This window comes from Artemia franciscana, chromosome 15, assembly GCF_032884065.1.
Source record: "Artemia franciscana chromosome 15, ASM3288406v1, whole genome shotgun sequence".
Lineage (NCBI taxonomy): Eukaryota > Metazoa > Arthropoda > Branchiopoda > Anostraca > Artemiidae > Artemia > Artemia franciscana.
The window spans coordinates 11,608,522-11,631,770 of NC_088877.1; the positions used below are offsets into that span (position 1 = coordinate 11,608,522).

At 34.2% G+C, this 23,249-nt stretch overlaps 1 protein-coding gene across 14 annotated transcripts in view; it reads left to right on the top strand.

The window, feature by feature from the left end:
- The window catches only part of LOC136036050 (fat-like cadherin-related tumor suppressor homolog), a 401,362-nt gene that overhangs the window by 171,102 nt on the left and 207,011 nt on the right, over positions 1–23,249 (top strand). For all 14 annotated transcript variants that reach the window (XR_010619615.1, XM_065717994.1, XM_065717993.1 and 11 more), the window contains 3 exons: positions 3,099–3,337; positions 9,787–10,031; positions 20,673–20,865. Coding sequence is in view for 13 of the 14 variants with exons in the window: in XM_065717994.1 (XP_065574066.1) it covers positions 3,099–3,337; positions 9,787–10,031; positions 20,673–20,865 (677 nt within the window). In the remaining variant the exon portion in view is untranslated. The remainder of the gene's footprint in view (positions 1–3,098; positions 3,338–9,786; positions 10,032–20,672; positions 20,866–23,249) is intronic.

Sequence of the window (23,249 nt, forward strand, 5' to 3'; positions counted from 1 at the left end):
TTTAATTTTTATATTTAGAAGGGTATCGTGACTCAGAGCTGTTATTTTAAATCCCGACCGGCATTAAGCTTTTGATGTTCCTTTTAAAGCAATCTATTGATTCTTAGGATTTTGCTAACGCTCTTACCATATGAGCTCTTGGTTCTCGGCTCTTCCGACCTCGTCACAAGTGCCATATGAGCTCTTAGCTTTTGTTTTTATCCATTGTTACAAAAAAATATTCTGGCTATGGGGTTCAGGGACCATCACACATCTTGAGCAGTTTTGATTGACTCATACGCCTCAACGTGGTAACACTGACAAAAATATGGTACTACCCTAAACACATCCTAATTTTTAAGCAACAAACGCAAAATCCTAGAAAACCTTACTTTTCAGATTTAAATAGAGTTAGAAGAGTGCAAAGGAGAAAATATGCTCCTCCTACTTTTCTGTTACTGACTTCTACTTTGAATGTCTGCTCAAGCGAAGCTTCTTATTTGAAAGCAGAAGTATAGCTCAAAGAAAAATAATGATTAGAACAACTTCAAAAAGTCCTTCTCAGGTTGAAACTGTTTTTCTATCCTTTTCATACAATACACTAGTCCTTCAATCAAAAGTTTCTTAAATGGGTAATGTTTTCGAACTTTTCATTCAATTTTTTTATAGAATTTTGATCCTAGAAAGGCTTTCAATTTTAAAGATTTCTGCGAAGGTCATCCGCCTACACGCACTTTCATTTTTCCTTAGGAATTCAATTTTTCTGTCTTTTTGATATTCTTTGTTTCCTTGGTTTTTAATAGCCCATTAAAGCTGATTCTGATTAAAGCACGGTCTGATTTGAATAAAACGTTTTTTCTACAAGTTCAGATAGTCTTCCTTAGGTTGAAACTATTTTCTATCTTTCTCATACAATACGCTGATTCTTCAAATCAAAAGTTTCGAAAATAGGCAAAGTTTTCAAACTTTTCTTTCGATTTTTTTTTTATAGAATATGTTGATCCTAGAAAGGTTTTCAATTTTAAAGATTTTTCCGTAGGTCATCCACCTACACAACATTCTTTTATTTTACCCTAGGATTCTCCATCTTTTTATATTCTATGTTTCCTTGGTTCCTAATAGCCTATTACAGCCGATTATTTCCAATATTCTTGATTAAAGCAGGATTGCAGGGTCTGATTTGAATAAAACCTTTTTTTCTACAAATTTGTGTCATTGAAAGGGAAAAATAAACAAAAGTAAACTACTCCCAAGATAGATTTGGGGGGGGGGGTATTTACATAGATCTTTAAAGGAATGTTTCTTTTTGAGAAATATTCTGAAAAGACTACAGAGAATTTCTCTGTACTTACGTAATATCAGCCAGGATTTGAATATTTACATCGTTTGGCCATTTTCTCTTGATACAAATCACCATCTTTAAATATTACCCCTAAAACCTAAAGAAGAAGTATTGGAAGCACGAGTAGGTGTAAAGGAGGGACGCAGAGAGTTGAGGGGGAGGTAATTATTTGAAAATCACTAAGAAAATATACAGAAAAATCGGGGCTTCTTTTTACACAATATCATTAAGGTGCTCTAAACATCTTAAATTTTGCCACTTTGATTTTTCCTGGGAGCTTGGTTGTTAAAATTCAAAAACTGTATTATATTATATATTATTTGTGTAAATTATATTTGTATATTCTATTTAATATATATATATATATATATATATATATATATATATATATATATATATATATATATATATATATATATATATATATATATATATATATATATATATTGTAGGTGATAAATTAATGTGCAATAAGGACTTTTTCTAAAGAGAAGGATAAAATTAAACCTAATAATCTTAAAATTAAATTAAAATAATAACAAATGTAAACCAAATAAAATTAAAAAAATAAAATATTCCCATATGAGCAATCCTATAATTAAATTTAATCATGATAATTAAACGGTCATGAACAGCTCATTATCATGGTAATTCAATAGCAATCACATTATAAATGTTCAAATTTATTTTGACCACTTTTATTTTGAACCGTGTTTGACCACTGTCGTCACTGTAGCTTCCAAAATTCTATTCTTCGTTCGTGGACTTATCTTCCTATTCTTCCAACCTTTTCCCAATTGTGAAAAAACACCTAGTGCCTCAACTATTGTGGTTGTAACATCTTCTCTGCACCCACCATCTTTACTAATAATACTACCTAGGGAAGTGAAGTATTGTGAGACCTATTTAATAAAAAATAGTGTTTAATTGTAATTTTGCAAAAGTAAAGCTTTATTAAACTTGTTAGAGGAACTCAATCATGAGGGAGAAGAGGCAAAACATTTCTAGGATAGGGAATCATTTCTAGGATAGGGGATTTTTCTTTGAGGGTTCTCATATTTTTCTTGAAAATAAATCTATGTATATTCTAATAATTCTAATCCTATGCATCTATAGTTCTAATAATTCTAATCCTATACACACCTGTGTTTAGAAACGCGTGTTTATCAAAATAGCTTGTTGGTTTTTTTATTCTGTTTTTGTATCTTTTATTTTATAGGCTTCCTATGTTCTATATTGTATATAAAGAACATGTATGTTCCGTACATGTACTTTATGTTCTGTTCTGTATTCAATCAATCAATCAATATCTTTATTGCCCCAAAAAACACAAGGGTTCAATATGGAGTAGATGAGAAGACAAAAAAAAAATTATGTTCTGTATGTACTGTAATTTCTCTATTTTTTTGTTTTCTAATCTTTCAAGAAATTATTTAACTTGGCAAGTCAATGGGAAGCAGGGGCAGATCCAAGGGGCGTTTAGGGATATATGCCCCCCCCTAAAGGTAAAAACTTGTACTAATATAGAGTTAAAAATACCGATGTAGAGGCAAATTTTATCGGCACCCCCAAACATTTATTCCGTATCTGCCCCTGATGGGAAGAGAAAGCTCAAGTAAATTTTATAAAAAAAAAGCTACGCACTGTGTTTTGTTTTGTTTATTGTACCTAAGGCTTTTTTTATTCTGTATTGTTTGTATTTGTTTTTTTTATATTGTATATATTTATATTGCACTATTATTTACACTGGAGTAGTAAACCTTACCTTTTTTTTAAGTTGTGGATCGAAGTGATGGATACAAATGACAATTTCCCCGTATTTTCAAAATCAATCTATGACGTTGAAGTATGCGAAGGAACGGAGGTTGGGACAGAGGTACTGCTCTTACAGGCCAGTGACCGCGACAGAAATACGAGACTTATTTTTGCAATTCATACAGCAAGCAGTGCGTCATCTCTAAGGAAATTCAAGGTGGAAGAAAACGGTAGAATAGTCCTAGCAGAGAAGCTTGACAGGTAAGCTGCTACTTATGTGCACCCCTTTATTTTTGTCCCCCCCCCACCAAGATTTTGAAAAATATCCTTCATAAAAAATGCTTTTTTTGGTACTTTCATTGAAAAAAATGAGAAAACGAGTTTTAATTTTACCCCCTCCCCGCGATTTTGAACAATGTCCTGTTTAGACAGACCCCCTATTTAGACTTAACAGACACCTGTTTAGACTCAAGTCCTGTTCTGACAGAGAACGGTAAATTTTCGTTAGAAAAGACGTGGCCACTAGATTTTGAAAAATAATTTTTGTGGGTTAATTTTTATTGAAAATGTTTTTTTCGTATTTACATTGAAAACTCAGAAAAGACAAGTCCCCCCTCTCAATTTGATAAATTGATAATCTTAGTATGAATTCTGGCTGGTATCTTTGATTGTCAGTAAAATTCTCTGAAATATTCATAGAAAACATTTTGTACCCGATAACAGAGCTTATGGAATTTCTGGACGTCTTACGTTCAAATTTCGCTATTTGCTTCAGCTAAGACAACTTCAAAATGAATTTCCTCTTTTTCTTCTATCAAATTACACGATTGATTTTCGATTCGAGAACACGATGACATTTATTCGTCTAAGGATTTGGTTTTTACGTGACTAACAATTTATGTGTGTCCGGAATCTTAATACACCTTTCGTATTTCAAGGATTTGTAGATCTAAAATTTATAAGAATTATTGATAGTACAAAAAAGATTGTCGCTTAAAATATTAAAATCTAGTTATTAATATTCATCCTTTTTTTATTACTTAGGAAAAACATTTTCTCTTTCAAGTTTTTGAGGTTATTTTCTTGCCTCTCTTTTAACACAAGGCAAAGGAATCAGGAGAAAGCGGCAATCATTTCGAAGGATTTTATCTTTTGCGTAAATAATAGTTTATGCTTAGAAATGGAATTCAGCGCTGTCTAATTAAAGTGTCACTCCTGCAATTTATTATTTATCTTTTTATTTATTTTTTACTGGCCCACTTCATAAGGAAGGAGTGGTAGAAGAAATTCTGGAAAAAGCTCAGTGGATTGAAAATTAAAATTAAAATTAAAATTAAATCACATTAATTAATTAATTTATAAATTTTTTTCATATCAATTTAATTAAAATTAAAATCACATCGAAAATGGCATTCAATTTTGGGAGGATTCTATTTTTATATGACTAATAACTTCTATTTCTTGACTGAAATCTTTATGTATTATTTCTTTTTTGAGGGTTTTCATGTTTTTCACCTGAGCATTAAAATTTACACGTAATTGTATCATAGAAAAAAGAAAAGAAAATAGTATTCATTTTGAAGGATTTAATTTTTACGTAAATATCAATTTTTGTCAATAATCTTACGCGTCATTCCTTCATTTTTTGGAATGTCTTTCAAAGGTTTAGTGCCACACTGTTTATACGAAAGTTTACCGTAAAAGAAAATTATATCGTGTTAAATTTGTTAAAAAAAACTTTCTGTAGACTATTTTTTGTAATGTAATATTTTTTTATGCGCATCATTTAGTAGTCTTGCATTAGCACGAAACTATCTCATTGAACAAGTCCAGTCTAACTTTTTTGTTGATTGAATTATCCGTTCGTTTCTTCTTAAAAAGTTTGGAGGATAAATGTTCCTCTGTTTCCTCTATCATGTTACCTGATTGATTTTCTTATTTTTTGCCCCTCTTTTATTTAAACGGAAGGTAAAGATTCAAGGGGAAATGACATTTATTATTTAAGGACTTGATTCTTACGTGACTAACGGTCCTTATTTCTGCTGGAAATCTTTATGCATCCCTCATCCTTTCGCTTTTTCCTGAATGGAGAACCTTTTCAAAATCAAAAGCAAATCTTGCTAAAAAAAAAGTAAATCTTGCTTCTTCTCGTTGGATTTTATAAGAAGAAGTTTGTAAAGGTGAATTTAAAGGAGCTTTAAACGTTTTTTAGAAATATCCTAAAAATTATTATATTCATCTACTTTAATTGTTGGAGAGGCGTGGCTAGGGTTTTCAGGGCCTGGGGACAACGTCCTTCTTTGCACCCAACCATCACTACCATAATATATGTAGATCGTAGTATTGAAGAAGAAAAAAACTTTATTTTAGTGCCCTCTAAGGAGCTGTGCCTGGGGACAGCCGTCTCCACATTGTCCCCCCCCGCCACACAACTGACTGTTAAATTGAAACACGTCCATAGATATAAATCAGCACGCAAAGTAAATTTTGCAACTGGTTCAGCCGATTCTGTCAGAGGTAAAATTGCTATAATGTGGATGCATTTTTGAATACAGAGATCCAGTAGTGTCAGCTCACAGAAATATAGGACGGCGGTGGGGATTAACATTTCTCAAATTCTAAAGGGGGCATTTTTTTCATTTTTTAAATGAAAATTAAAAAAAAAGGTATTTTCAAAATCTAGGAGGGTTATTTTTTTTGGATTACATACCCTCACTCCCCTCCCCCCTAAGATTTCAATTCAGATCGGTTTTAATAATACATTACATTTAAATTACATACACTCACAGATACTTTTTAAAAATTTATATAGTCAAGCTCTAATACGTTTTTTTGCGCCCTTCTTTTTCTGGCTTTTTCCTGAAAGTAGAGTTTTTTCAAAAACTCTACAAGGCAACCAGGTGAAATGGCCAAAATATACAAATACTCGAAAATGAAAATGAAATAGATTAATGGCAACCACGCATAAAATGACAACCATTTTATAGTTGTCTGGATTTAATCTTTATGTTTTTATTTTGTAAAGTCTCTGCATTCAGGAAATTATATTCAGGATCTGCATTCATATACAATAACGGAATACGTTTTTCACTTCAATTTAGAAAGATAACGTCAATCTCTGAAAGTGTTTTTAATAAAATGTTTTATGTATCCTTAATCCTTTGGCTCTTTCCTGAATAGACAGCCTTTTCAAAACTAAATCAATAAGAGTAGTATACCGTAAAATGCCAGCCAGTTAAAGTGGCTAAAGTGAGCAAGATATTCCAGGATGAAAAGATTCCCGGGGTAACCTTGAGTTATGTGTATCTTTGTAGGTGAGAAAAATTACGTCAATCCCTAAAAGGGTGTATAGTATAAAATCACCACTCCAAATCGGATCCCTGGAGCCATCTCTGTTAGAAAGTAGAAATAAACATTGCTTTCCGTTTCCTCAGATACCAATGGTCGACAATTAAGAGTTTGACAGGTCAACAGGTCGTGTGACAAACAGGTGTTTGATAACGGTCGTTTGATAGAGTTTGTCAAATAGTCGACAGGTCGACATTTGAGAGCGGCTTTGTTGTATCTACTCGAGATGATTTTGAGAAAAATATGTATGAAAAATTCAATCTTTGCACAGCCTTCCAGATAAACTGCTCAGCTCAGGAGACAGATTTTTCGAGAAATCGTAACTGTACTCCACGAGTGAAACGCGTGTACGACATTCCCGCCCTTAATTTTCGGTTCGAAACGTTAGTTATGGCGAACCGGCTCTTCATGTTCGACATGTACATCATGTTTAGATACGACAAAACAATATTTTTGTTCGTGCCATCATTTCTTTCAGGTTAAACTACTGCATGCATTACAAATATCAACTTCAGAACGAGTATAACATTCATTCATTTCTTTTTTCCTACCACTCTTTAGTGTCAACTCGGTTTGATGTATCTTTTTTGACGCTAGTGATGGTTGATTCTTGTAAATTTCTTCTTCTTTCTTGGGCTCTGATATCGTCCTGCTGAAGTAAGCAGCCTGCTAGGTCCGCAGTAACTTGACATGTTTCAGATTATAAGGTGCGATTTCTATAGACTTCAATCTCTTCTTTGTTAACGTAAGCTTCTCACAAATCTCTACTGAATATGTGTTCCCCTTTATTTTGAGACTGCTTTCTACGGCTAGTGTGCATCCCTAGATGTCTTCTACAAAAGAAGTTTTCAACCAAACCTGCTTGGAATATCCTTAGCATAACTTTTGAGTTGTGTTTTCGAGTACTTTCGAAAGCAGCTTTTAAAGATCTTTACTTTCAAGTAAAGTGCTGCACAATAATTGTGCTGCTTCACGGTTCCCTGGTATTCGAAATATAGTCAATTACAACGTAAGGATGGTGCTTTCTCACCTTGAGTAATTTTCTAACCAGACCAAGGGGCGAATATATCTCTTCGCTCCAAAAAGTTATTTTGACGGCACTACGTGTTGTATCTACTTGCTGGATAGACTAGTGTTCTAGTTATCTATATATATAAAAATAAGTTGTTTGTATAATATAACTAAAAGTGCTACTGACAATGGAGTATCTGTTTAGGCTTTCGCACGAATGAGACCAAGTACATGTTTTGTAGTTTTTCGATAGGTATCTCAAGACTGTCGACAGTATAGCAACCACTTCAGAATAACAGGATATTCGTACTCGTATTCGTTCAATGAAATAGCTATTGTAACACTAAAAATGAACGCTTAACTGCGTTACTTTTACAATACCAAAATGGTCACTTGTTAGCTACACTTACTAAATATGGTGCAACTTTCAATTCGCTTGTCTTAGGAATGCACTTGAGAGATAGGGTACAAAGGAGTTTGCGAATGTGTTACTACGGCACTTGACTGGTTCTAGTTTGTTGTAATGCCTAGTATGTCTGCTGATTGATGCGGATAGTGGAAGTATGGATTTGTGCTTCTCGTTTTTGATTGTGATATCTCCTAAATTTCATTATTAGCTCATGTCTTTGATCGAATGAAGTGGGCAAATTCAAGAGCTCAGGGGCACTTTCGTAGTTGCCGAAACTGGGTCCAAGTATTGTCTTAATAGTGCGTTTTTGAACATCTTCTAGTTCAGCTGCCATGTAAGCTGTGTTCTGAGTTTGTGGACCACAAACCGAACAGTAATACTCGAGGATAGGCCTGATGTAGGTTGTGTACGCCAGCAAAAGCTGACGATCAGAGAATCCTAACCTGTGCATGCTTGTTAAACTCTGGCCTGAGTAGTGATTTTTGTGCACAATATTGTCTACATACAGCTTAAACGAGCAGTCACTTGTAAATATCAGCTACTTCATTTGCATCACGGCCTGCTTCTAACTCTGACCAAACGTAACAGTGGACTTCATTAATAAAATGCAGTTGGAGTATCAGAACTTCTGTCTTCGGAATTACAGATCTGCAGTTTTCAGTATCAGAATTTCAGTATTGCAGTTATATTGAACTTCAATATTGCAGTCAGATAGAATTTCAATATTGCGGTCAGAGTATCAGAAATTCAGTATTAGAACTTCAGTATTGCAGTCAGAGTATCAGAACTTCAGTCTTTAGAACTGCAGTCTTAGAATGAGAACTTCAGTATTGCGAATGAATTCATCTTGCTCTTACAAAGAAACAAGCATAGTACTGGACATCTAAACTGGCTCCATCAGTGTAATGCTTGATCTTCTTTTTTTCTTCTTTACTTTTGTAATGTGCTTCGAATCTTCCCCTTGCTTCTTGAGTCCGCTTAATACTATTTTTGTCGCAAGTAAGTTACGACAAATATACCCATAGTAAAAGACTATGCTAGGTACCAGATGAATCATTTGTGGGATGTTTATGGGGGTGGGTCCCGCTCTAAATTTTGGAAAATACCTTTTTTGTGTATTTTTATTAAAATATACTCCTTTTTTCGTTAACAAAAATTGACAAAATGACAGTGCCCTTCCCCTAGATATTGGAAAATACGTTGCCTCCGCCCGAATTTTTTTGTGAATTGATGCGACTGCTAGGTACGACAAATCTGCTCGCACAAAAAAGACGAAATGTAAGATATAGCAAACGAGACTTTCGAAATAACTATGGATTTTCAATAGATATACAAACGTCACCTAGTGCGTAAATAAAACACGGAAAATTATTCTAGATTGCATTCATAAGTCGTCAGTGCTTGCTCAATCTTTTTTCTGCATAGAGAACCATTTTTTTCTCAATCTCTTCTTCTTTCTATCTTTCTCTTTTCTCTTTCCTCTTCATTCGTTCTCTTATTTTTTTCCATTCTTCTTTTTAGAGCATTGATATGCTATACCTGACACATTTATTATGGATATATCGTTTCATTACCTTTTTTAAGTTAAAAAATAAATAACAAGAATTTACTCATATAAATTTGGTTGAATTAAAAAGCGACCATTATAACAAAACTCAAATGGTGTTTGGAATTATGATATGTAATTATGTAAACTTCCACTACTCAAAGCTAAAAAAGCGAAAAGAAAAGATTTTTGAAGTTTATTGCTAGCACATAATTAAAGAATCTAATCAATGTTATTCTAGACATTAAAAATAACGTTAATAAAGAAAATAACTTGCTAATAAATTAAAACAAGCTCGACAAAATCAAGAATTAATTCAATATTTGAGCGCGTGTATGTCCATTTTTGTAAAAACATTTATTTTCTTTATTATCGAATTATCAAAAATATTTTCAGGGAACTAATGCACCAGCATACACTCATCGTATCGGTTCAGGACAATGGTCTACCAGCACTGCGTAATTTCGCTCGTGTTAACATCCAAGTTCGTGATGATAACGACCACGCTCCGGCTTTTCCATCGATAATTACTTACGCTCGAGTTTTGGAAACTGCCGCTGTTGGCAGCACTGTCGCCCATGTTGTTGCAATTGATAGAGATAAGGGAGAAAATGCAAAAATTACGTATTCCTTGTCCACGGGTAAGTTTTTTCTTCTGTCGTAAACCGGTGACTGACCCCCTTACTCGTAATTCCTTCATTACTAGGTGGCAACTACCGCTGCAACCTTGACGAGAATACTTGTTAGAGAACGACCAGGTGGTTTATGTTGTCATAGGTAAGATCGTTTAACTGGGTAAGAGGGATGGGGGCTGAACTTCGATCCCAAAAAGTTCCATATGTGAGTCTCGTTTTATTTAATTTTTAATCGAAAAAATTCCTTTTTTAGATTTGTTATGACTTTTTTCCCCATTGAACTAAGTATTTGTCTGCTGTAGAAATGTTTCATAGAATTTACACTATAATATATAACCTGAATTGTAAATGCATTAGAGGAACAGGGGAATATTGCATGTAGTTATTTGCTCTCAATAATGAAAGCAACTGCTTTGATCTTTCTCATTCGTTTACATTGGTACCGTATCGCTTTCCTTTTTCCACTTTCCAAGTGGAATAAGAAGTTTGTGCTTGGAACATATTCTTGGCTCTTGATGACCCTGCTGACACTGAATAAGAAGAAATTAGAAGGTTGGTGTCTGGGGATAGAATACCGCTTAACTTGCCAGCCTACCACTCTCCAATTTTGTGTGACATGTTTATGTAAAGATTGCTTTATGAAGGAATGTGTTAAATATTGATGAAAAAAAAAAAAATCAGCTACCGTGTATTGTATGAATAAGGTTTTCCTAGCACGTGTTTGTTGTTGCACGATCACTAGTACAAAATTAATTACTCCAGCAGAAATATACCCCAAAGGAGCGGTTACTCTCCGCCACCTGGTTTACATTTCATGATGCCATGTTTGTCTCACAGTTTCGCCGCTTTTGGCATAGTTTCTGCTCCCTTGGCACTGTATACACGCCACGCTTGGCGTGTATACATCTGCAATAGCAGATATATACTCATCGAACAAAAGCAATGCTCATCATCAATAGCAGATGTATACTCATCTGCTTTTTAGCGAACTCTTAGAGTGGAAAGATCGGGATGAAACTTGGTGAATAGAATAAGAAAATGTCGTATATATGTAATTGACGTAACCGGACTGGATCCGCTCTCTTTGGGGGAACTAGGGGGGGGGGTCCAGTGCTTTGGTGAGTTCGGTGCTTCTGGACGTGCTAGGATAATGAAAATTGGTACGCGGGTCAAGGACCTGGACAAATTGATAAAGGCGTTTTCCCCAGTTCGACCATCTGTGAGGCTGAAGGGAGAAGAAAAATTAGAAAAAACGAGGCATTTTTAACTTACGAATTGGTGATCGGATCTTAATGAATTTTGATATTTAGAAGGACCTCGTGTCTCAGAGCTCTTATTTTAAATCCCGACCGGCATTAAGCCTCTGATTTTCCTTTTAAATCCATCTATTTATTTTTAGAATTTTGCTAGAGCTCATGCCATATGAGCTCCTGGCTCTTCCGACCTCGTCAAAAGTGCCATATGAGCTCTTGTTATTTTTCTAATAATTTTTCTAGATTTGTTATTGACATTTATTTTGTTCGTGAATTGTTGCCCCTGAACTATGCAAAGAAAAACCAAACCTAATTCATTAAAAATCTAGCCCAAAATAAGAATATTTTTAGTTGAGTGTCTTGCTAAGATCACTCTCAAAGTTCAGCTGACCTCTTCAGTCAACCTGAAAGGTTCGATTGACATGCAAGGTGGCTAGTCAATTAAACAATCGCTTCATACAAATTTGCTTCAAATAGGATATCAAATACAATATAAAATTAGCCCATGTAGGAACGTTTATGAGAAGTAATGACGCGATTGATATTAATTCACCCTCGTCTAACTATGAACCTTCTTTTTGACATTTTATTTTCTGGTTGTTGGGTATCTAGTTTCAGTTAGCAAATGATTTAGAAAATATATTGAGGGTGCTAGGAGGGTGAGCCGCATATATATATATATATATATATATATATATATATATATATATATATATATATATATATATATATATATATATATATATATATATATATATATATATATATATATATATATATATATATATATATATATATGCTCATTTAAAGATATAATATTAAAGTAAACAATTGTTTCTTTTAAGAAAAACATTAAAAAACCAAGGCCATCAAAATAAAAAACGCATTTGCCTCCTGGGCCCATCTTAGGTATATTCGTACCCGAACTTTGCGATTTCCGTTGCTTTTTCTTTTGGTTGTTTCAAAATTGTGGAATTTTCGGGGCAGTAGCTTATTACATTTTTGTAATTGTTGCTATTTTATACCGTTAAAATAAACGCACAAAACTAATTTGTTAAGTTTGACAATGCTTTTTATCCATACACGTTCAAATATTAACAACCTATCGGCTTCCAAAGGCAGCTCCACACAGGAGCGTAGCTTGGGTTTTAAGTTTGTAGGGGAATATACGAAATATATTGGCTTATATAGATTTCATTTTTATTGACCTTGGTATTTTAAAAGCTACAAAACGACATTGTGCCATTATGAGAAAGATTCAATGACCTGCTGAATTAAAGAAATTTTTTTATAAATAGTCAACCGATATAAAATGTACTTTATCATGCATATAAGACCGAAGACTATAGGTGACTTTTAAGAGTGGAAACTGGTGCTAGTGTCGGCAAAAAAGTATCTACGCCATCTAGTATTTGGTGGCAATTGGCATTTTTTCAAGCTTTGCAATCTTTTTTCTGCCAGGAACTAAGGCTAGACACTTATTACTACATGAATATTACCAACTACACAAATTGAATTAATTATTTCTTATTAATACACTGAAAACAATGCGCGAGTGTTGCCAAATGCTAGATGGTGTTGATATTTTTCGTCGATACTTTCGCCAGTTTCCAGTCTTGTAAGTTGCCCATACTCTTTGTCTAAGGCTATAAGATATTTCATACAACATAGGATAAACAGTTAAAATTTAATTTATGCACCATATCGACAAACAAAGAGGCGAAGAAAACAACATAGATTTTTTGTGTAGGTCTCATAAGTCAATGTCGATGACTGTTTATGCCTAGGAAGCTAAAGCCAATTTATTCCTCTGATAGAGCCAATTTGTCTCTCAATTGAATTTGAATACCGTTTGAGCTTTTATGTTTTATTTTTGCGAACTTTTTAGGCTGATGCAAACCTACTTTGTGCTTAACCCAGGATATACTATGCGCTAATGTAGAAAAGAAGTTCGTGAAAAAAGGGGGAGGGGTTGAAGAATTGAGAGGATAAGATGGATACACACAAGTTTGATCTTTGTATGGAGGAGATAAATACGAAAAGTGTATTGTTAGTCAACTATTATTATTTTCCCTGGAGGATTCGGGATGTGGGGGGGGGGGGGCTTTTGACTCAATCTTGGAGGCATTCCCTCCATCCCAATATTTGCAATTTTCGTCTTTAAGTGCATTTTAGGAAAGTTTTGCCTTGGCCGCAGGGAGGGAAGTTATAATCGGAATATTCAAAGTGCTCCTAAAGAATTGTGATCTTAAGTGTGAATAAGTGAAAGTGATCCTAAGAAAGTGATCCTAAAGTGTTTTCCTAAAGAATTGTACCCCTTTTTTGGCTTACTCCTTATGCGAAACGTGCATAGAATGGCAAAAGAAAAGAAAGGGGTCTAGCCTCTTTCCCTTTAAAGGTTTTTTTTGGGGGGAAAAATATAATTTTTAGCATATAAATCCAACTTATATGCAATCTAAGTAGTTCCTCCCCCCGAAGCATTTTCGTATGTTCTTTGATGCTTAACTGTGGTCTCGTGATTGCTCATAGATCTCTATAAAGTTTTCATTCACTTTTATTGCCTCTTGTCAGTTCTATCTTCACCCTCATCAGGGGAGAACTCCACTTCAAGAAATCATCCTGTCTATCCGATTTAGCCCAAATGGCATCTCATTTTTCCACATGACTACGTCGTTCGATCGATTGAAACCAAGACATTTTTCTAAAGGGGGAGGGTGATAAGCTTAGTCCTTTTTTTGTATTGATTACAAAAATTAGTATTCAGCGGGGTGTAACTCTATACAATTGCCCGGATTTCCGAACAGCAGGGGAAGTCTTTTCCTTGTAGGAAATTGTATACCTTTTTGTAGAAGTTTTTTGCTGATAACATCTCTAAGTGATCTGACCTTGTTTATATGGGCAGTGAATAGAAAAGAAGTAAAACATAAATGAACGACCTTAGATCTGGACGAGTGATTTATATTAGTCTGAGCCAAAGTAGGTAGACCTGTTAAGTAATAAGTAGATGAACAAGTATGAATTAGTCAATAGAGGGAAGTGTATCAATTTAAAAAACAAAAGACCTCTGATGAGAGAGTTGATTCTAAGATAAATAGATGGTGTAAATTAGGGGAAGGGAATTTTTGCCCTTTCGCCCTAAATTTTGGAAAATATTTTTTTGGGATATTTCAATTGAAAAACGTCTCTTTTTATTTTCAATGAAAAAACTGAAAAATGACAAAATTGCCCCCCTAGATTTCGAAAAAAACTTTGACTTCCCCCCCCCCTTTCATTAAATTTTCGCAAATTGACGTCACAGATATTAAGAAATGTCTGACATATTGTTAAACCGTGCGTATTTTTCGGTTTGATATTATCTTAAAGGTGTTTTGTGAATTTTCTTTCTTCGGCCCCCTTCTATTTTGTCTGTTTTCTTTCTTAAAATATAAAATAGAAAAATTTTAATATAAATATAATATAACATTTTGTTAATGTTTAAAATTATTGTCAAAATTGTCTATTAAACCACTTGTTTTTGTGTCAAGGCCAGCGCTGTATCAAGAACATAATTTTGGTTTGTGGTTTTCTACAATGAGAATATTTTTAGCCATTATGTTATACGATACACAAGTAATGTTTTATGTTTCGAGGAGGGAGATATAACTAAGGCCTAGCGCCCACGGGACAACTGTTTTGAGACTAGAATTGCTAACCGATTGCGCATTCAACTGTTGTCCCACGAGGCAATCCAGATGAGACTGGTTTCCAATCAGTGTAAAACCGGTTCCGTATCAAACAGTTCGTGGTAACGAACTGTAGTAAGGAGCGACCCGGCTCAATAGTAACCAAAACTCTAAAAAATGGAATTTTGATACCAATACCTACATCAAAAGAATCGCATTTTAATGCTGATTTTAAATATATAAGTTTCATCAAGTTTAGTCTTACCCATCAAAAGTTACGAGCCTGAGAAAATTTGCGTTATTTTAGAAAATAGGGGGAAACGCCCCCTAGAAGTCATAGAATCTTGACGAAAATAACACCATCAGATTCAGCATATCAGAGAACCCTACTGTAAAAGTTTCAAGCTCCTATCTACAAAAATGTGGAATTTTGTATTTTTTGCCAGATCACGGATGCGTGTTTATTTGTTTTTTTTTTGTTTTTTTGTTTGTTTTTTTCCCCAACTAAAACTTTTGAACTAGGAAAAGAGCCTTTAATCACATTCTTTACCATTTGCAATCATAAAATAGTCTAATATCTTCATTTTTTCAACATACGTAGCTATTACCCCCGAAAACTAAAGGGGTGATCGTATCGACCCAGTTGTCCTAGAATGTTGCAAGAGGGCTCATTCTAACGGAAATGAAAAGTTTTAGTGCCCTTTTTAAGTGACCAAAAAAATTGGAGGGCACCTAGGCCCCCTCCCACGCTAATTATTTTACCAAAGTCAACAGATCAAAATTCTGAGATAGCCATTTTATTCAGCGTAGTCGAAAAACCTTTTACCTATGTCTTTGGGGACGACTGACTCCCCCACAGTCCCCATGGGAGGGGCAACAAGTTACAAACTTTGACCAATGCTTACATATAGTAATGGTTATTGGGAAGTGTACAGGCGTTTTCAGGAGGATTTTTTTGGTTGGGGGAGGGGTTGAGAAGAGGGGGATATGCTGGGGGAACTTTCTATCGAGGAACTTGTCATGGGGGAAGAAAATTTCCATGAAGGGAGCGCAGGATTTACTAGCATTATTTAAAAAAAAACAATGAAAAAATAAATATGAAAAAGTTCTTTCAGCTTGAAGTAAGGAACAGCATTAAAACTTAAAACAAACAGAAATTATTACCCATTTGAGGGGCTCACCTCCTCCTAATACCTCGCTCTTTACGCTAAAGTATTTTTAGTAATTTCAACTATTTATTCTACGGCTTTTGTGATTCTGGGGTCATTTTTAATGAATTGGGACAAATTTTAAGCTTTAGTGTAAAGAGCGAGGATCTGACAAGGGGGCGAACCCCCTCATATATGTAATAAAAATATGAGAATACAAAAGTTCTTTACGTAAGCTAATTTGTAAGTTACGTAAATCTTTTACTAATAAAAATATTCGTAAAAAATTAAAAGTTCTAGTTGCCTTTTTAATTAACCAAAAAATCGGAGGGCAACTAGGCTTCCTCCCCCGCTCTTTTTTTCTCAAAATCATTCGATCAAAATTATGAGAATGCCATTTAGCCATGAAAAAAAAAAAAAAAAAAAAAAAAAAAAAAATGCAAATTTCGTTTTAATTATTCCTCTGCGGAGAGCCAAAATCAAAACATGCATTGATTCAAAAACGTTCAGAAATTAAATAAAAAAAAAAAAAGTTTTTTTTAACTGAAAGTAAGGAGCGACATTAAAACTTAAAACGAACAGAAATTACTTCGTATATGAAAGAGGCTGCTTCCTCATCAACGCCCCGCTCTTTACGCTAAAGTTTTTTACTTTTTTAAAAAGAAGAATTGAGAGACAGAGTCAAACTTTAGCGTAAAGAGCGGGGCGTTGATGAGGAAGCAGCCTCTTTCATATACGAAGTAATTTCTGTTCGTTTTAAGTTTTAATGTCGCTCCTTACTTTCAGTTAAAAAAAACTTGTTTTTTTTTATTTAATCAACATGTCAGACCAGGAATTAAACGTGAAATTCGTAGGAGAAGTGGAGAAGCATGCAGCTGTAAAATTCTGTAAAATTTCCGTAAAATTCTGTAGAAATTCTTTAAAATGTGACATTTTATAAAATGTGATAAATTTTCTATATGTTTGTGACAGTTGTTTTGCTGCTAAAAACAGACGAGACTTTGCATTCTTTTCCAAGTAGGGGTGGACTCAATACTCCCTCTGAGCGTACGAAACCTGCGTACTCATAGTAATCAATTAAATATTCCCCGTCGGAACCCAACATAGTTAACCACATCGCACTGCTAAATTAAATAAACACAACTAATCCACAACCACTTGTGTCCGTGGGTGGAGACACGTTTTATTTTAGTTGTAAATTGGTCTTAAACCAGTTGCAGATGAGACTATTTTTCAATGTTGTCTTGAAACAGTTGTCCCATGGGTGCTGGGCCTAAGACCATGACTGCGGTCTAAGTTGTGACTTGGAATCATCTCACTTCTAGTTATAAGAATCCTTTACAAGGGCTTTCTATGAGTCCCCTAAATACTTACAGGCTTTGGCCCTAGTCCCCATATAGTTAGCACTTGTTAGCACATTTCAAAAGTTTCATCCACATGTGAAAAACACCGTTTTTGGTGTTGTCATTGAAACATGCGTTTTGTTTGGAATTTTCTTAGAAAATGGAAGAGAAAAAAATATCAAAAAACATTTTTTACCCCTCCCCTATATAAGGGGAAGGTCTAGATCTTCCCCTTGCGTCACATCATTCTTTAACTGGAGTCACGAAGAGCAGAATTAGGAATAAAAGAAAGGAAGAAATTAAAGCAAAAAAAAACAACAAAATATACTCAATATATGCCGCGTTATTTTTGAAAATGTATTTGGAAAAAAGTAAGGTATCAATCAGGGGCAAATGGAAGGCTAGGGGTTCCCTTTGCTTCCCATCACCCTTGGTGCTCATCCAAGAAAAAATAAAACTTTCATTTTTGGACCGTTTATGTCTCCCAAATACAATTTTTAAAACACTCTCAAAGGTAAAAACTATTTTTGTTTACAATATGAAGAAAAATGCAAAAATTTGTTGTCGACTTGTGTTGATCAGTAACCAGAACTTCTTTTCCTGATCATTACTTATCAGGCTTCACGGTATATTTGAATTTGTAAGGTAAATGACAGCATCAACTACATTATTTATTGAATTCAGATGCGCTTTGAATGCTAGTACGTGTCACTTTTTTCAGTTCTCGCTAATCTACCATGAACTTTCCTTGTCATTATTTAAATTGATGAATCCCATGAATGATTTTTCAGATTAACCAATTAATTATAGCTTGTATTCTCTGAGCTTACTAATGGGAAATGGGAGGGTACTCCCCCAAGATTTTTATTTTGGACTGTCCCCAAAAAAGAATAAAAATTATGAACCTTAGAATCTAATTTTTGGCTTTTGATCACCTTGGAAAATACCGTGCCCCCTTCCTCTTTTTGGCCTTTTAGATTTGTGCGTCGAGTAGATTTGTGCCTTCTTGTGCGTCGAGGTGCACTCGTGGTGCTCTCCATTTTGATGTTTTGACCTTTGTGATTAATTTGACGTTTTGACCACCGTGCGCTTATAGTAATCTTCAATTCCCGTAATTTTTAGATTTTGTTTCAGAGTACAAGAATGTGGGATCCTAAGCAGAAGTGAAAAGTTTCAGGGCTTGTATATTCTAATAAAATGAAGCATATATGATATTTTAAAGAGTTTCTTTCTTGTCATAATGGCTTGGGCACGTTCCGTGGAAGAAGAATGACATTTCACCAAAGGTTGTCCTTGTCAGCCAACTGTCTAGGGTCAAAAGAAAAGCAGGTCGTTCCCGAATGGGGTGGGAGGATGTCGTAAGAAAACTTTAAGGGAAATGGAGGGAGGGTGTAAAGAAGAAGGCTTTGAATAGATTGGAATGATGGAAGAGTGTGCGTTGGCTGTGCTGCAGTGAGTTTTTGGTAGTAGTAGTAGTCTATTTTCATTACAACATTAAAAATAAATAAATAGAATACTTCCATGAATGAGTCTCTCTATATTTTACACAGTAGCCTAAGACTAGTTACATTAGTTCTTTCCTGTGATCTTTATTATTATTGTGATTTTTCTTCTTTTTGGTTGTCGATGGTTTGATAAATAAAAACTACACTGCTCAAAAAAAAAAAATATCGCTTTCAACAAGACACAAGCGAAACTTCGGGCATCTAGAAGATAGCAAAGGAGGGGGGAGGGCACTTTTATATGTGTTAGCTCTTATTTTAAACCTTGATGATTCATTTAAATTTCTGTTCTTTATGAATTTTATTTATTCATTCCTAATGACTTTTATTCGTTATAAGTTTGAATCATTATATGACTTTATTTGTACTCGACTTAGGTTTTTATATGGTTCTTTACTTCTCTTTGAAAACTTGTTTTATGAAAATATTTTTATAAGTAGAAAGTAGTCAATTTTTTATACTCCTGCTATAATCTAAGCATCTTTGATGACTCGAAGTTCGATTTTCGTTTTGCTTTCATTGTCATCATCGGATATTGAAAATTACTTGAAAACTACTCTTGAATCTGCAGGCTCCACTTGTGCTTTGATGTTTTTTTAACGCACCCATGGCTTTTCCACGAGAAAAAAAAAAAACAACACATATTTATAGGTACATGATTTAATAATTTTTCTACAAAGGTATGCAAATATTTCTCCTCGATATTAATAGAATTTATATCAGAATTTCTTCTACCAATCACAAATTTCTTTGAAAAATATTGATTGGCTTAAATTAGCACTAGCTAAATCCCGGTAGGCTATTTGTAAAATTTCATTGTTAATGGACCTTTAACGACGTAAATTCAGTTTTTGTACATTTTTTTTAATTAAAAAAGAGAAAAGAAAAAAGGTGATGCATGAAATCTAGAATTCTGGAATGCTTCTAAAATATCTCTGCACATTTTAAAGCTAAGCTTAAGTGATTTGTGAATTTCTATCAAATCTCTCTAGACAAAGCTTGAGTAATGTATGAAAACCAAAGCTATACCGAGTGCAGAGGCTATCCAGTGCTTTCTTCCCTATGAAAACAGAAACTGCTTGAAAAAACACACTTTTCGGGTGTATAATGTAGACGTTTCCCATAGTTTCACCACCTCCTCTCCTGGAATTGGTTGAACCCAAGTCGGTATTCAGGGGGAAGGTACTGGATTTAACCTCCCAAATTTTTTGCCCGACTTCTAAAAAAATAATGAAGACGCATATAAGCAAATGTTTGATGTGCTTTTTAAGTTTTCTTGTCAACGCTGCTGAAGCCCCCCCCCCACCACGAATAAAAGTCTTGAACATGGCTTTGTTCGAACCCTTCCCATTTCACAGCTCAAAATAGACAAATTATTGCATGCAGGCTTAAAAATCATCCAATTCTCCTCGTATGACCCAATTTCCCTGCCCCTCCTTATATGAGGGTATGATGACAAAGAAAGACAGAAGAAGGTAAATTTGGAAATGAATCATGTTAAAGTGAAAAGCCAAACAAGAAGGAATTGTACCAGCGATTTTTTACTTTAGTGGAAATCTTCAAAAATTCAAAAGAGGAAAAATTCTTATGCCAGGGTTTCAACCGTCTATCAAATGATAATAACTTAAGTTAATCTATGATAGTTTAGTCTAAATTTCTTTTTACTTCTTTGATAAGTATATCCAACTTTCTTCTGGTGTTTTTCTATTTTCTTCTTTCCCTACTTTCTACTTTTATAGTCTCTGGTGGATCTGAAGACATGTTTGGTATAAATGCAGACACTGGTCAAGTTTTTCTCGAAAAATCGCTGGACGCCTCCCTTCATCGTGGCTACTCTCTCCAAATACGTGCCGTTGATGGTGGCAGACCGCCTCTTTCTTCCATTTGTACGTTGCACGTGAATGTCGTTTTGGCAGATAATGCGCCTCCCAGGTTAGTTACTTCACCGGTGACGCAACCAACAAGCTTTTCTGTTTATATAACGGAAATTTTTTGTCATCATTTTGATAGTACTGAATAATTGAGATTAACCAAAAAAATATATGGGGAGCTTGGTGTCATATAACAATTACTGGGTGGTCATCACGATCCGATATTTTCTTCTGTAAATTTCAATAAGTTTGCAATAGATTTAATAGGATTTTTAGATTCACCAACTAATCAGTAGGCTATTATTTTTATTCAAGATTAACATTAATTTTTATTATAATTGATCTTTTTTATTTAAAAAGTATTGATGATTGATTTTGAAATATAGGAAATATTTTATCAAATATTCAACTCATTAATGGAATGTTTATTAGGAATAATTTCTTTCTCTGTTAAATTAATTGAAATTTTCTTTATAAACTTAGCAAATTGACTTGAAAATTTTGTGTAAAGTATAAAAGCTGGATATTAAGGTGCTGAAACTGGACCCATTTCAGTCATGTAGTTAAAATCAGCAAAAAAAAATGTATACCGAGGTAAAGGGAATCCAGAATACTTGAAAAGGAGTTTAATTTTGTTGATTATTTCTGTTATTTTCAAAGTGCCTTTTCTGTATAACTGAAAATGCGACCTTATATATCAGTCGCTCTTTTTTCGTTCGCTCTTGCTTATCTGCCAAGTTAGAAGTTTGAAAAAAAATATGCAAATTTTAGCACTTTTAGCAAAGATTTTTGTTTTTTACAAAAGATCGTTTTTCAAAGATTGATTTTCCATGTTTGTCTAACATATGCCGTAAGTATGCCTTTCCTAGGTTGGTGGCACTCAGGGAAAAACTAGTTAAAGTGCCCCATGTCTGCTCAAATATAAGCAAAAAAAAGTCGAATCAAAGTGGGCAACCCCCCAGCCACGATGCCCCTCCATCCATGGGACAACTTGACCGGTCCCCTTTTCCATTGAACGGCTCTGATTGTTAGCATTTCCGACTCAAAACAAGCCAAGTTACTGTGACTGAATAAATGAAATAAAAAACGAACAAAAATTAAAATGAATGATTATATATAAATGAACAGAAATAAATAAATAAACGAACCACGAATAAGAGTAGGAATGTCACTATTCTAACCCCTTAAAGGCTTGAATGTTATTTTCCCTTTACTGAAGACGATATGTGCTTCGAATGTTGTGCTTTTCCTTTAATGCCTTTTATAATTAGATTTTACTTATACTGAGATTTAGTTAATGTTAAGTTGAGTCGATCAGAAGTTTCCGTAGAGTTTTGCAGCCAATCAGAAAATTTTTTGATAAATTTTGGTAATAGCTAAAATGAGGAAAATCTCACTGTGAACGGGCCTTTATCGTAACATAAAAAAACTCAAAATACTAAGTCTACTGAAAAAAAATAGTTTCTTTGAAATTTCCATTTGTGCCTTCTTTTGCTTTCTCTTATTTTTGTGCTTAACTGACACGATAAAAGCTTCAAAGAAAATATGCATAATTTAACAATTTTGCAATGTTGGATGCCCATGTATGCTGTAACCATTTGGGAGAAAGGTTGCTGATGTTAGAATATTGTTCGATGAATGCCTAAATGGACTCAGGATTTCAATACCTGATTGATGATTACCATAACTATATATAGATTGATATGATTTTTATATCGATCTTATTCAGAATGATTGATTTTCCTGTATTAAATATTATGTTTGACCTTAGGCTTTTCAAACGACATATCTCACGAAATGATTGAAAAAAAGTGTGTAACATATTTCGAGATTGAATAAAGCGTGACTTTTTTTCTATAGCTGAAACATTCTTTAGATAAGTTTCAATCAAGGGGCTGTACACTCTCTGTCGTAGGTGTCTCTTCCTATTATAGTTCCCTGAAATTATAGGTCCCTGTTATAGGTCCCTGCAATTGTTCAACAGTTCCTCTAGCTTTTCGTCTTTGGCCTCCGTGTCAGCCTTCATTTTTAAATTTGGGCCACTGGTCCTGCCTCCATGCCTTCGGTATTCGCGAAACAGCAGAATGAGTAACCCCTTAGTATAGTTGAACTGACACATCGTTTTTTCGTAGGTATTTCGCGAATAAAAAGAATTTTATATGGTACTATTTAATTGAGTAGAACTGGAAAATCTTTATTTACTTTTTGTACTTTTGTTCGTACTAAGGGGTTGGGTACTATCTATTCCAAGTTGTATGTGGTACTAGGCATCGCCATTGGGGGTGGTGGGTTGAATCCATGTCTGCCTTCTTTTTTTCTAGCATTAATTTGGTAAAACATTAGATAAGGGTATTTTGACTATCTTGAAAAACATTTGAATTATGAGAATGAAACTTTCTGGAATGGAATGAGAGACTTAGTCATGTCCTGGAGACAGGGCTGTAT